The sequence below is a fragment of the Lepidochelys kempii genome, chromosome 1, assembly GCF_965140285.1.
Source record: "Lepidochelys kempii isolate rLepKem1 chromosome 1, rLepKem1.hap1, whole genome shotgun sequence".
NCBI classification, from domain to species: domain Eukaryota; kingdom Metazoa; phylum Chordata; order Testudines; family Cheloniidae; genus Lepidochelys; species Lepidochelys kempii.
In genome coordinates, this window is record NC_136380.1 from 331,360,759 (window position 1) to 331,374,634 (window position 13,876).

The window sequence follows — 13,876 nt, forward strand, 5'->3', positions numbered from 1 at the left end:
CAGGGCCTCTTCCAATCTGCCCTGGAAGAAAATTCCTTCCAAACCCCAAATATGGCGATCAGCTAAACCCTGAGCATATGGGCAAGATTCACCAGCCAGATATCCAGGAAAGAAGTAAATAACCTGTAAGACTTAAATGTAGTGTGCAGGTTCTCTGTTTTACTCCAAAGAATACTGTCCGTGCGTATGTCTATGATGAAAGCTAAACTGAGTGTGCTGAATAGTTGTGAGGATTTTTAGATATGTTAGATATTTTATCTGTTATAAAAGTTATCTGTGCAAATCTCTTATCTTTTTTAAAATAATTAAAAGCGGTTTATTTTATCTTTAGTTACTTGAATGATCTGGACAGGATAGCACAAACCAGTTACATCCCGACTCAGCAGGATGTTCTCAGGACTAGAGTGAAAACTACAGGAATAGTGGAAACTCATTTTACTTTCAAAGATCTTCATTTTAAGTGAGTATTCAAGCTGTACACATAACCCTGTGATATGTTTTATTCAAAGTTTTAAATATTCGTTAACAACTGTGACTTACTTTTATCACAACTTATTTCTTGGCATTTGGAACTATTTTCAGAGAAGATGGGGTGTCCACGCGGAGGGAAGGGCTTGGGGGAATGACTTTCATAGTGAGAGACCAAATACAATGAAATAACATAAACTACTTGGAGGCATATTTAGCATTGAAAATGTAGCACCAGAAAAGCCTATTTAATTCCCATGTAAACTTACATGTTTACATGAATAATGTGCATATATAAACTTCTTTCAAATAATCCTTTTTGTGTAATGTTGAAGAACTAGTGATTGAAAAATCAGCTTTTCTTCTACTTGAAAATCAGTTGAAGAGCTGACGGACTATGAACATTCACTATTTGTGAAGTGAAACCACCAAAATATCTTTTATAGTACATCTAAATGCTGATTTCTATCCCAGTTTGCAACATGATGCTTTGTTTACTGACTAATTTTGCAAATCTGTTTTTTTTCTTCATGAAGAAAAAATGAGACTTTGTAAAGAGAGTTCAGGAAACTTCTAAGGAGCAGACGTTTCTGCATCAAGTCTTATTAAGAGATGTTATCTCTCTGTGCATTAGGTGTTTTGCAACTAAACATTTTGGAATCTCTTCTACTTCTCTCAGCAAGCAAATGCATGAAAGGGATACCGGGGAAGAGTTACATGTACTGTCTGTGTAGTATGTAAATCAACATGGGTTTATGGAAAATAGATCTTTATTTTTCGATGCGATTATAAGTTTGGTTGATGAAAGGAATAGTGTTGATGTAATATGCTTAGGCTTTGTGAAGTGTTTAATTTGGTACCGCGCTATATTTTGATTTAAAAACTAGAGCAATGTCAAATTAACATGGCACATATTAAATGGATTTAAAATGGGCTAACTGATAGGTCTCAAACTGTAGTTGTAAATGGGGAATTGCCTCGAGTGGGTCTCTCTAATGGGGTCCTACAGGAATCGGTTCTTGTTCCTACACTATTTACCATTTTTATCAATGACCTGGAAGAAAACATAAACTCATAACTGATGAAGCTTGCAGATGACACAAAAATAGGAGGAGTGTTAAATAATGAAGAAGACACGTCACTCAGAGCAATTGGAATCATTTGGTAAACTGGGCACAAGCAAACAATATGCATTTTAATGTGGTTGAATGTAAACACAGAATAAAGGCCTCAATTACAGGATGGAGGACTCTTACCTGGAAAGCAGAGACTCTCTGAAAAAGATTTGTTGCTGGTGATGGATAATCAGCTGAACATGAGCTCCCAGTGTGATGCTGTGGCCAAAAGATCTTGGTGGAGGCGGTGTGCTGACCCTCATTGGAGACGAGCTAGTCGACTCAGCACTGAGTATTTCGGTGTTGGTGTGGAGTGCTTCTCCCACTGTGGGAGTCTCTCGACACCATTTCCCATCGCCGATGCTGAAGAAAAAACATAAGCAGGTGGCTGAGAGGGGGTGTTCCCCGACTCTGAAGAGAGCCAACCACGGGGAGCACAGTGGAGTGTGACTTAAGTCTGGCCAGTCCTCTCTGTTGAGTCCAGTCCCGGATCAACCTTCTGCACCAGAGGGACATTGTGGCACCAGCAGAGTCGTGTTGCTGTCAACCCCGGAGGCATTTGTTGCAGCCAGGGACTTGTTGGTACTTTCGGTACCACTGTCGCTGGCAGTACAAGAATTGGCAACGTTGGTGCCAGTGAGCAGAAGGCAGCAAGTTGCCCCAAGCTCCCGTTTGGTACCATCAAGAGGGAAACCGTCCCTGCTGGTATCAGCGCAGGTCTCCTCGCCTCAGCACCGTTCCCAGGCACCAAATAGTACTGCCCCTCTGTGGGCCCTGAAGGAAGGCTAGTCATTTGACTCAGAGTGGAATTGTATTCCCAGCCAAGGAACTGTTCCCAGTACCACCCCAGTCAGCTTATCAGGTTGTGGATCCAGATGTAGGGCTACCCCGAAGTCCTTGGCACAGTGGGCACTGGCCTATGCAGATGCAATGGCCATTTTCGAACCCAGGGGATTTTCCCCTGATTCCAGGCGCTCATGCTCGGTGGTCTGAGAGAGAAAGCATTTCCATCCCATCGAGAAACACCCAATCTGGACTCTGATACCAAGTTTAGTACCGATCCTCAGAACCTAGACCCTCAGGATTGGATCGGTGCAGAAGGAGAAGAGGAGGACCACCTGCCAGTGCAGGCGTCCTCATCATCCTCCCTGGATGAGGTAGTGTCGGGTGAGCGTGTCACCTCCCCACGATGACTTCAAAGCTCACCAGGAGCTGTTGAAAAGAGTGGCCTTGGATCTTGCACTGAAAGTGCAGATAGCTAGAGGTCCTCCCACAACCTGGCTGATATTTTGAGCGCAGCAGCCCCATCGAAGGAGGCTCTTTCTTTCAGTGAGGCCATCAGAGACGGTTTTAAAGCCCCGTGGCAAACCCCATCCTCCCTGCCTCCCACCTCAGAGCTGAAAAGAAGTATTTTGTTCCCGCTCCAGGGTATGATTATTTGTACTCCCATTCCTCTCTCAGGCCTCTGGTGGTCTCGGCGGCCAACGAGAGAGAGAGACAAGGGCAACAAGCAACAACCCCCAAAGTGAAAGACTCAGAGACTAGACCTTTTCAGGACAAAGGTGTTTATTCTATAGGGTCTGCAGCTCCGCAGTTCCAACCAGCAGGTGTTGCTGGGGAGGTGTGACTTTAACGTCTGGGACTCAATGTTAAAATTCAAGGACTCAATTCCCCAGGAGTCCAGGCAGGAGTTCTCTGCTCTGGTAGAAGAGTGTAAGTCTGTAGCAAGGACTTCCCTGCAGGTTGCCCTGGACGCAAAAGACTTGGCGACTAGATCTGTGGCTTCTGCGGTGGTCATGCGCAAATGTTCTTGGCTCCACTCTTCAGGAGTGCCAGTGGAGGTCCAGCAGTCCATTCAGGACCTTCTGTTTGAAGGCACTTGGCACTTCTCAGAGCAAACAAATGCAAAGCTCCATGGTCTGAAAGACTCCACAGCCACCCTCAAGTCCCTGGGTCTTTGAGGAAACACTTCAGGCCCCAGCACTCCACCTGTTTCTTAGTTCCGTCACTCCAGAAACATCACTCCGTCACTGCAAAAGAAATGAAACGGATTTTAGATGTAGGCAGCTGCCCCCATCTGCCTCATTATCCCTACGGGGGCTGCCCAGGTCGGGGCCAGCCAAACAGATCTTTCGATGGGATTCCTTGGGCATTATACCAATTCCCATGTCATTAGATCATGTCCCTCTTTAGTTTTCGGGCCACTTGCCCCTCATTAACATGGCATGGTCTCTTATCACCACAGACCACTTTGTGATGAACTCTGTGGAAAGGGGTTATATGCTTCTGTTTATTTCCACCCCTCTCCCCCATGCTTTCCTTCTCATGAGCAACTTCTGGCTCAGGAGATGCAAGCCTTTCTCTGAGTGGAAGCCAGGGAGGAGGTTCTTCGTGACTTAAGAGGGAGGGTTAGGGCAGCCCAATTTGACAGCGAGTACTTCCTCGGTTGGGAGTGCCCTGACCTCTTTAAGAGGACTCAGCATGGTATGGGTTCCCTGTCACCTTCTACTACCTGGTACTGACATACCTCTCTGGCTAGTAAGAAGGCAGCACCAGCTGTGCAGTACTGCTCCCCATCACTGGTACCTAAAAAGAAGCTGAATAAGTCGGACTGGGGGCGTTCTCAACAAAGCCTTAAGGCCATGGAGCGACTGAGACCGGTGCTGGGGCACTCTCTACAGAACAATCGGTACCAGTGACTCTGGCCCCAGAGAGGGGTCTTCAAGTGAGGTGGTGAGGAGCCTTCTTGCCCTCCCAGCACTGCCATCTCCCCCTAGTCAGGGACTACCAGGAACAGTCCTAGCACCGCAGGACCCAGTGCCTCAGAGACAAGTGCTAGTACTGGGCAAGCCAGCAATGATGGCGCGACACCCTGCCATCACGTCCCTCCTCGCAGGGCTCGACTGCTCACATTGCAGCACCGCTACCTGGCACTGATGGGCACCGTGCTGCCATAGTCACCCAGGAGTGGGTCCTCTAGCTCCAAGTCAGAGGCTGAATTGTACGCCTCCTGAGGGAGCACACATTGAGTCGACTATGGGCATTCCACAACCATGGCACAAGGGCTCATCCCATCAGCATGACCACCGACCCAATGGCAAATGCCACTCCTGTGGCTGATGTGGACCCCTTGGACGGTTCAACTATTCCAAGGTTCTCACTCAGTGCCCCCAAAAGTGAGAGCTCCCCTGCTATTCCCTTCAGAAAGGGGTTCGGTTCTGGGTGCCGAGGTGGCTGAAGCACAGTATACCCTGTGGGGGACTCACCAACAACAGAGGACATGCAAGACCTGGTGTCAGTCCAAGCCTCATTGTCGTCTTCCCTGGATAAGGCAGTGGCAGGGATGACCATAGCACCCATTCAAGATGATTATAAGGCTCACCAAGAGCTTTTGCATCATGTGGCCCAGAACCTGGACATACAGGTAGAGATCGCAGAGTCAGCTCCTGCCCTGGTGGACATATTAGCACTGTTGTGACCGGCAAGAGTGGCCCTGCCCTCAAATGAAGCCATCTTGCAATCTATGAGGGCTCTGTGGCAACCCCCCGCAGCCTTCCAGCTCACAGCAAAGTATGTGGAAAGAAAGTACTTTGTAATCCTCCAAGGGGTGAGTATCTATACACTCATCCCCCTCCAGGATCTCTAGTCGTTGCTGCTGCGAACGAATGGGAGAGACCAGGGCAGCAAGGCCCATCGCTGAAAGCGAGAGGCCAGGAAACTGGATTTATTGGGCAGGAAGTTATACTCGACAGGGGGCCATGGAGTGACTGAGACCTGTGCTGGGCCACTCTCCAAACATCTACAGAACAATCGGTACCAGTGACTCTGGCCCCAGAGAGGGGTCTTCAAGTCTGGTGCTCATGGAGTACCAGCCTAGGGTGAGCCACAGAGGGGATACAGCCCTGGCCCTGCCATCGACACCAGAGGCAAATGAGGTGGTGAGGAGCCTTCTTGACAGGGCCTCCAGCTTAGGATATCAAACCACCAGGGCCTAGGCTGCTATGATTTTAATTCCTGGTCAGCGATAACATTTAAGGAACTCTTATCTGAATTTGTGGCCCTAGTAGAGGAGAGTAAGACTGTGGCCAAAGCATCCCTTCAGGAGGCCTAGGATGCTGCAGCTAGAACCATGGCCACACAGATGGTCATGAGGTGGAGCTCTTGGCTTCAGTTCTCTGCACTGCCCCACGAGGTACAACAAACAATTCAGGACCTTCCATTCGAGGGGAATTCCCTCTTTTCCAAACAAACAGACACTTGGCTTCACTGTCTAAAAAATTCAAGGGCCACTCTAGAGTTGTTGGGCCTTCACACCTCAGCCCCAATGCGCAAACAGTACAAGTCCCAACCTGTGGTCCAGTTTTACCCGCTGCAACACCAGCAGAGGCAGGACATCAGCCAGTGGAGGAGCAAGGGCTTCCGGAGGAGGCATACGCCGCACACCTCAGCAGCCTCTACATCTGCGCCTGGGAAACAATTGATGGGTTCTAAGCAGATCTTTTGACGGTACACCAGAGGACGGCGTACCAGACCAAAGTCTGGATCTTGCCCCTATGTTTGTGAACCGTTTGCCCAGTGGAAGTGGGGTACACCCTGCAATTAATTTTTTCCACTCCGTCCCACCCTCCCTCCCCAACCTTCAGGGACCCTTCTCACAAGAGACTTCTGGCCCAGGAGGTGCAATCGCTCCTCAGGACAGGAGCCATGGAGGAGGTTCCTATGAAATTAAGAGGCAAAGGGTTTTACTCACATCACTTCCTGATCCCGAAGGCCAATGGGGATCTCGGAAGCCTGAACAAGTTTATGAAGAAGCTGAAGTTCCGCGTGGTCTCCCTGGCCTTTATCATCCACTCTCTAGATCCAGGGGATTGGTATGCTGCCCTCGACTTGAAGGACGCATATTTCCACATTTTCCTGTTTCCTTGAAAAAGGGCTTACCTCCGATTCATGGTAAATAACTATGATTATCAGTTCATGGTGTTACTTGTTGGACTGTCTAAAACCCATGAGTATTCAAGAAGTGCCTGGTAGTCGTGGTGGCCTTCCTCCGGAGGAGGTGTGCAGGTTTACCCATACCTGGACGGCTGGCTGAGCAAAGGCTGGTCCAGGGACCTGGTAAAAGCACACACAGAACTCATACTGTCCACCTTCCAGGATCTGGGTCTTCTGATAAATGCAAAAAGGTCAACTCTCTTGCTGGTTCAGAAGATAGAATTCATAGGAGCAGTTCTCAACTTGAACTAGGCCAGAACCTCCCTTCTGGAAGACCATTTCAGAGTCATCATGTCAATCATAAACGTTCTGAAAGGCTTCCCCATCAACACATCAAGGAACTGCTTAAAGTTTTGGGACCTCAATCTGCTGTTGTCAAGACGGGGGGGCCCCATTAGAGCAAGGGGCATGTTGCCATCGGCTGAATCTATCCTGGGGATCACATCCTGCATCCACACACACTACGACTTGGCAGAGGTGCCACCTCCTTGCTTGACAGCATACTCCACAAGATCGCAAGCTGCTTCAGTGGTATTCGTGGCACAGGTCCCAATCCTGGATGCTTGCAAGGCAGCGATCTCATACATTCACACATTCATCACGCACTCTTCTATCACTCAACAATCCAGAGATGATGCAGCCTTCAGTCAAGTGGTCCTCCAGTCTGTCTCAGCAAAACTCCGATCCCAGCACCTAATTGATTGATTGGGAATCACCTATATGGGAATAAACATGAGCAAGCACTTGAAGAAAAAACTGTTACTAACCTTTCTGTGTCGGTTGTTCTTCGAGATGTATTACTCATGTCCATTCCAAAACCTGCCCACCTATCCCTCTGTCGGAATTGCCGGCAAGAAGAAACTGAAGGGGCAGCATGTTGTTGAGTGCCTATATACCGCACCCTGATGGCGCCAGAGTTGACCCGACAGATAACACTGGGGGAAAACTTCCAGCAACACTGCACATGGCGCATGTACATCTACATTGGAATGGACATGAGCAACACATATCGAAGAACAGTAGTTACTGAAAGGTTAGTAACTGTTTCTTCTTTGAGATGTATGGTCCCTATGGGTATTCATGTCCTCCCTCCTTCCCCTTAGTTTGCATTATCTTCTGATTTGAAGTAGAGTAGACGCTACAGAGGCAATCAGTCGACACTGCCCCTTATGCCATCAGTTGAGAGCATGAGGAGACGAAGGGCACGGGTACAGGCACAGACCAATGCAGACTATTGAAAATTTTTTGCTCCCTGGCACATGTGGGCACTCACAGTGAATCCCATAGCGACCACATATCTGAAACAGCTCCAGTTAAGGGTAAGTAACCTTCCTTTATTATTGCCACTTTTGGACCCCCTTCCCCAAATTTCTCTTCTGCACCCATGCAGGAAAGGAATATGATAATTCAGTCAGTTGTTTATATATTTGGGGGCTATCAATGACTTTCACCAATGTAACTGAGCACATAATTTGAAGTCAATGGGGAGGCTCTGGTGGCGCTGCAAAGGGATCTTGGTTACACATGTTGTTGACACATGAGCTGGAAAAAACTCTAGTTAGCTCTCCAAGACCTGGGCTTGTTCTGCAAAACAAAGCAGGAATAAATAGTAGTAAAATCTTATTTTTCGTCACTCAGCAGTTATGATTGCGCATGCATGTGCACACAGATCAGGTTTGTTGAGTAAGTGCAACTTTATTTACTTATAGTTATCTTTTAAAATAGAACTGTACTTTAGAGGGTTTGGTGAATGGAAGGCTGTAACATTCTTGCTTCTCTTGGTACTTGTATGAGTAACTCCCAACAGAGTTGCAGAAATTTTAAAATATTCTGAGCATTCCTTATGCTACTCAAGAGTCCACCAGAATGAAGTGTGACTAAGTAGGATGCAATCTTTACAGGAAATTCCACAAGTAATTTAATTTTTTAATCATAAATCTGTTCACAGATATCACTTATAACAGTGAAGATCAGTGTGAACATATGGCCAGCATATATCTTTGACATGAAAGGTTTTTTGGGTATGTAAGTTCATACATTCCCATTAGACAGGAGCCAGCTGCAGCAGCAGCTTTTGTGGCAGGAGATGCTGCAGCTGTTACTTCAATGAGCAGCAGTCAAAGAGACTCTGAGGTGAGAGTAAGGAGAAAAGACCACCTGAACCACACTTCAGAATTGTTTGTATAGGAGGTGGCAGCTGGTGGGCGTGTGTGTGTTTAACAAAAAAAAAAAAAGTTCTAAGATTGAGAAGACTGATCTCAAGTTCTCACAAGATTATGTGGCACAGTGGAGTGAGAGAACCATCCACTCTTTCCCACCTTGCTACCTCTCCAATTTTTTGAGGGAAGAAGCACCCTTATTCACACAAGAATATGGCAGGCAAGGGATGACAAGATGGAACCCCCTGCTCTGAGTTAGCACTGAACTTTGCGGGTAGAAGTGATATGGGATGTATTAGACAAGGTTTCAGCAGACCCATTGCTGAGAAATGCAGCCCTGATCTTCAGTTCTGCCCACTGTTGTCTGGAGATCTGCCACTAGGCTTCTTGCAAAGCCTCACAGCTTAAATTCATAACTTTGCTAGACAGTAAAAATCATGGATTCAGTAGGGACACTGGTTTTAGATCTCATTACAACAGTCTAACCTACTAACCCTCCTTTGTCTTATGACTGCAGAGGTGTTAATTGCCTACTTAACTTGAATGATCCTTTGCAACATGTGTTAGCTCTTTTTGCTTAGCAATTTGTTCCACCTTGTATTTAGCTGAGATACTCTGATTACCTTTCCCAGACCTGAAGAAGAGCTCTGTGTAGCTTTAAAGCTTCTCTTTCACCAACAGAAGTAGGTCCAATAAAAGATATTACCTTACCCACCTTATCTCTCTCAGTAAAAGTCTTGGTATTTTCCTCTTGGTGTCGTTTTAGGCTATGTCTACACTAGCACTTTTGTAGGTATAACTTATGTTGCTCAGGGGTGTGAAAAAAGCATACCTCTGAATGACATAAGTTGCACCGACAGAAGTGTTGATGTGGACAGTGCTTTGTCAGTGGGAGACTGTCACTCGTTGGGTGTGGTTTGTTTATGTTGACAGGAGAGCTCTCTCCCGTTGGCATAGAGCAGTTACATGGGAGATCTTACAGCAGCACAGCTGCAAGGATACATTTGTGCTGCTGTAGGCTCTCTAGTGTAGACATGGCCTTAGTCTGTTTGGAGGAAGGACAAGACAAGTGACCTGTGTCCCCCTTGCCTTCTCTGAAATGGGCCTTTTGTGCACCCTGCACTGAAGCAGCAGATAAAAGGTGCCAGTGGGAAGGAAGTACCAGCTGGGCTTGTTGGCAGAATTTCAGTCACCAATGAATGGAGCAGAGAATTTTACTCGGGCCGTTTTTCCTTGCAATTCTCTGGCACTTCTTTCCGGACTGCCATTTCTTGGGTAGGGGTGTCTGCTACCCCTGCTTTATTCCCTTACTTCCTCTCCCATTGCTTGGTGAATTTGCAACCCAGACTGTTGCATACTGGCAAACTGTATCCTCAAAAGCAGTGATTCTGAAGAGGATTTAAGGGCCCTGGTGGGTACCTGGATGTATAAGCCGGGAAACATTGAGCAGGAATAGAGAGCTAATATTACCTCTAAACAGCACTGGTGAAATCATTATTGGAATGTCTGTCCAGTTCTGGTGTCCACACTTCAAAAAGGATGTTGAAAAATTGGAAAGGGTTCAGAAGAGAGCTGCAAAAATGAGTCAAGGTCTGGAAAACTCACCTTACAGTGAAAGATTTAGGAAGCTCAATCTATTTAATTTTTCAAAGGGAAGGTTAAGAGGTGACTTGATCACTTGTTAGTACCTGTAAAGGGCTATTTATTCTAGCAGACAAGACCAGAGGCTTCCTAAGAATCCTAAAATAGATTAATTCAGGCTGGAGATAAACCACACATTTTTAACTTTGGGTACTTAACAATTGGAACAGCTTATCAAGGGTTGTGGCTTTTCCATCACCTGAAGTCTTAAATCAGGACTAGATGTCTTTGTAAAATAATATACTTCAGCTCAAGCACAGGGTATTAACGTGGAGGAATTTCTGGATGAAATTCTTGGCTTGGTCAGATTAGATGGTTATAATGGTTGCTTCTTGTTTTAATGAATCTCTTCTTATGAGGAGACACAGTTGCTTCTTCAGTTTTCTCACCTGGCTTTGAGGTGCTTGATGTGGTTTCTCTTTCCCTTCTTTCCTTTTCCCTCCTATATTCTTTAGGTGGATTGAGGGAAGGGCCACATGCACTTTTTTTTTTCTTCCCCCTCCCTTCTCCCTGCCTACTCTTTCTCTCTTCCCAATCCTAGGTCTCGTGAAGCTTCTGCTGCTCTTTGAAGAAATAGCTGCTGCTTTTGCTGCGCTAAGGCTCCTATGGTAATACAAATAAATAGGCACTTTGGCCGCTCCATCTGCTTCATTCCCTGATGACATACAAATATACCTTAGTAGGAATATGTGGCTTCCTTCCAGTATAAATGCAGGGAGAAAGAAATGGTCAAATCAGAGGCCTTTAGCCATCCAGAATTACAGTTTTAAAGACCAAAATTGGGCTCTTATTCACTCTTGATGAGTTAGTAAAAAATATTTTTAAAAGAATGGAGTCCAGCTGCACTTTAACTTAATACCTTAACCAACATTTTTTTAATCCCTGCTAGGCCAGCCAATCTTTTGAAAATGAGGATCACTAACAATTATGGACCACATTTGCCCTTGGATAAATGATTGCAACCTCCATTGAATTCAGTGAAGTTATTCTACGTGTATCTGAACATAGAAATAGACCTTGAACATCAATTTTCAATTGGTCTGGATGATTGTGACTTTGCTAAGGTCACATGCAAATCTTATTCATTGGATGGCTTACCAAAGCATTGTAACTTTTCATTTAAAATCCGTGGGAGAGTTCTTAGATCAATTTTAACTTAAAATCTAAACTATTTTTAAAATGTGTTTTACAAGTAGATTACTAACCTTGCCCCTAATTCCAGCCTGTAAACTCTTGTGGTTTTACAGTCACCCTTTTTTTAAAGCGTTTTTCTCCTCTCTTGCTATATTAAAGGCTCACACAAACAAGGGGGAAATATGACTAGCTAACTGACTCTGCAGAGGAAACAAACTAACTAGATGTCATAAATATAAAGGGAAGGGTAAACCCCTTTGAAATCCCTCCTGGCCAGGGGAAAGCTCCTCTCACCTGTAAAGGGTTAAGAAGCTAAAGGTAACCTCGCTGGCACCTGACCAAAAGGACCAATGAGGAGACAAGATAAGATACTTTCAAAAGCTGGGAGGAGGGAGAGAAACAAAGGGTCTGTGTCTGTCTGTATGCTGGTTTCTGCCAGGGATAGACCAGGAATGGAGCCTTAGAACTTTTAGTAAGTAATCTAGCTAGGTATGTGTTAGATTATGATTTCTTTAAATGGCTGAGAAAAGAATTGTGCTGAATAGAATAACTATTTCTGTCTGTGTATCTTTTTTGTAACTTAAGGTTTTGCCTAGAGGGGTTCTCTATGTTTTTGAATCTAATTACCCTGTAAGATATCTACCATCCTGATTTTACAGGGGGGATTTCTTTATTTCTATTTACTTCTATTTTTTATTAAAAGTCTTCTTGTAAAACACTGAATGCTTTTTCATTGTTCTCAGATCCAAGGGTTTGGGTCTGTGGTCACCTATGCAAATTGGTGAGGCTTTTTATCCAACATTTCCCAGGAAAGGGGGGGTGCAAGTGTTGAGAGGATTGTTCATTGTTCTTAAGATCCAAGGGTCTGGGTCTGTAGTCACCTAGGCAAATTGGTGAGGCTTTTTACCAAACCTTGTCCAGGAAGTGGGGTGCAAGGTTTTGGGAAGTATTTTGGGGGGAAGGACGCGTCCAAACAGCTCTTCCCCAGTAACCAGTATTAGTTTGGTGGTGGTAGCGGCCAGTCCAAGGACAACGGGGGGAATATTTTGTACCTTGGGGAAGTTTTGACCTAAGCTGGTAAAGATAAGCTTAGGAGGTTTTTCATGCAGGTCCCCACATCTGTACCCTAGAGTTCAGAGTGGGGGAGGAACCTTGACACTAGACTACTGTAAAAAGCACACAATAAAGTGTAATGAAATAAATAAATCTGCTATGTGATCTTAGGTGTTAATTGAAGCAATCGTAGATACAATATGTTGGCAGAAGTGTGGGAGTTTTGTTTCTAAGTTGACTTTCCTCTTAAAATAATATGTTCTATTTAGTTTCCATTTTTTTGAACTTTGAAAAAAGAAATCATAGATTAGTTCTTTAAGTTTGCTTTAAAGCTTATAAGTTGTTTTGGAACTGGAGATAAGTGTTTTTCTTGCTTTATGTACAATGAAATGGCTTGTAATGAGAAGAGCAACAAACTTAGTATTAATTCACTATAAAGTAGCATTCGTTACATAAATATATTTCCTGGATAATTGTGATTCTTGTGCAGCAGCTGCACTTCTGTTCTAAATATCTAGTCCATTGTGTCTGTTCCCACATTTTAAAAAAACCTTCAGTATTTATATTGATGGAAATGCATGGTATGATTTGACAAATCCAAGTTTTAAGACTTTTACTACATTGGAAATGTATTTCATTTCTATACTTTAGAAGGTTATAAGTATACTGAATTGTTTTTGTTCAACCATGAAAAAATGTAGCTGTTGTGGCAGGTGGAAATGAATCCTCCCCACTCTGTCTTCCGAACTCTGTGAAAAATACATTTCCAGCAGTAACATTTAAAAAGCCACACTATTGAATATCTAGCCTCAGGTGTAGAGTGATCTGCAAACTGATTAGCAAAGCCAGGGAATTTGAAACCTCTGGGAGTGACAGTAGTACAAATTGTGAGTTATTGACCCCTAATTATCAGTTCTGTTTGTTCCTCAGGAGGCTGAAGATCTGGCTATCAAATTTCTGACATCTTGTTAGATTACTTATTCATACATTTTGTAGATTTTTTTTTAACTTGTTTTTCCTCTTCTTGACCTTTACTTTGGATGTAAATGTCTCATGCAGCTAGGCTGTGCCTAATTGGTTGCCTGATTAGCCTTTTTTTAAAAAGGAAGCAGAACTCCATAAGATACATCTGAAAAAGTGGTGTTTTACCCACGAAAGCTTATGCCCAAATAAATCTGTTAGTCTTTAGGGTACCACCAGACTCCTTGTTGTTTTTATAAAATTTAGAGTTTTTGGGTGGAGCATCACAAGGGTTAAACAGTAGTAGTTAAACAGGAGTGTGGAAAGTCATGAGGATTTTAGTTTTTTTTGTTT

The 13,876-nt window shown here is 44.6% G+C and overlaps 1 protein-coding gene across 1 annotated transcript in view; it reads left to right on the forward strand.

Moving 5' to 3' along the window:
* Window positions 1–13,876, forward strand: part of GNAI1 (G protein subunit alpha i1) — a 69,988-nt gene that overhangs the window by 47,847 nt on the left and 8,265 nt on the right. The window contains exon 5 of the mRNA XM_073328619.2: window positions 332–460. Within this exon, the coding sequence (XP_073184720.1) occupies window positions 332–460 (129 nt within the window). The remainder of the gene's footprint in view (window positions 1–331; window positions 461–13,876) is intronic.